The sequence below is a fragment of the Grammomys surdaster genome, unplaced genomic scaffold (assembly GCF_004785775.1).
Source record: "Grammomys surdaster isolate TR1022 unplaced genomic scaffold, NIH_TR_1.0 233671, whole genome shotgun sequence".
NCBI lineage: Eukaryota > Metazoa > Chordata > Mammalia > Rodentia > Muridae > Grammomys > Grammomys surdaster.
In genome coordinates this window covers 21,584-23,134 of record NW_021624597.1, presented here as the reverse complement: position 1 = coordinate 23,134, position 1,551 = coordinate 21,584, and the positions used below count along the sequence as shown (strand labels likewise).

The following is a 1,551-nucleotide window of genomic DNA, read 5'->3' as shown; positions in this document are numbered from 1 at the left end:
CTCTCTCTCTCTCTCTCTCTCTCTCTCTCTCTCTCTCTCTGCCTTTCTCTGCCTCTACTACCCTCTTAACTCCCCTCCCTATGTCCTGAAAAAACTCTATTCTATACTGGGAAAAAACAAAAACAAAAAACAAAAAATCTCTTGATTTCTATTGCTCTTTCGAGTACCAATCAGCTGCAAGTATTTCATGAGGGAACATAGAATACATGAAGAATCCTCTTAGAGTCATGCCAGCATCCAATAGTTCCACAAAAGGAAACAAATCCTGGAAATGGTCACCTCTGGAGGGTCTGACTAGGGATGATCATTGTAGAGGTCAAGGTTAGATTTGGGGCCTTGCTCTTTCAACAATCATACTCAAGAGAAGCCAGAACCCCCAAAATGTAGAGAAAGGATGTGAGACAGAACTCAAGAAGATGGATTTAGTGTTAGCAAGCGAGTGGGTTAGGCTATAATGCTTCTCTGAGAAGGTTCTGGAGTGGGAAAACAGAACATCACTCCATTTCCTCCCACCACCATGGTACCACTGTCCCACTAAAGAATTTGTGGTGATGAGAATGTTCTTCAGCTGGAGATCACGGTTCTTCCTTTAATCTCAACATCTAAGAGGATGAGTCAGAGCCAGCCAGACCTAAATAATGAATTCCAAGCCAGTGAGGCCTATAGAGTGAGACTCGTCTCAAAATGAATAGAAAAGAAAGTATTCTCCATTTGGTTTTCTAATGTAATAACCGCAATCCATATGGCTACTGACCTGAGGAATTCTCCCTGGAGTGCTAGTTCAAGACCGCTCATATTTTATTACATGTCCAAAATATAAGTTATAAAATGTTTTCTTTTGTATGTACTTTGTATAGAACTCTTATATGTTCATCAACATGCTAAAGGTGACCCCAGCTACAGCTAAGAGACTAATGGTTTTCTGTTCTTTTCTTTTAACAGCTACTGGCCATGACACATCAAAATGTGTCCAAAATAAAAATGGCTGTTACTACTTTGAATGCCCATGGTTGACTAATTTTGTTGCCACCTGTTATAAAGGAAAAGGCAAGTGTTGCCAAAAACGCTATTAGTATACCAGAAGTCACATGAACAATATGTAATTATTACTTTAATAAAGGAAAACACACTACGGTGTTGCTTCTTTATTATAAAATGAGTCTTCTATAAATCAATATTGAGTTAAGGAAATGTGGGTTATTTTAGGGCACCTGCAGTAAAGGACAGACCAGTTGAAAATCCATGTCTTGTCAAATAGAAATATGGCCATGAAATAAGCAAATATGATTCCATTTCATTTTTTTAAGAAATGTACTAATGAGGACCATTTTACTCCAATTAATCTTAAGTGGCAAGAGGACAGAGCAGGAACATGGAGTCACTTCTACCTAAATTAGTTTATGCAGTCAGGGCTTGTTCAGATCAAACCATCACAACCATCCTACAGCCTCCTTCATATTTTCAGTTTCCTTGCAGTCACAAGGCATATGACCTCTTTGGATCCAATTATAATCATTGTATTTAGGTTTCTGAATCCACTGGCCACCATTC

The 1,551-nt window shown here is 38.6% G+C and overlaps 1 protein-coding gene across 1 annotated transcript; it reads left to right on the top strand.

Moving 5' to 3' along the window:
- Positions 1 to 942: 942 nt before the first annotated feature.
- LOC114616040 (beta-defensin 38-like) lies at positions 943 to 1,073 on the top strand (the record flags this gene model as incomplete). Its single annotated transcript, XM_028761582.1, has 1 exon — positions 943 to 1,073. A coding segment is annotated over one exon (131 nt), but the record flags the coding sequence as incomplete, so codon positions are not given.
- Positions 1,074 to 1,551: the final 478 nt, after the last annotated feature.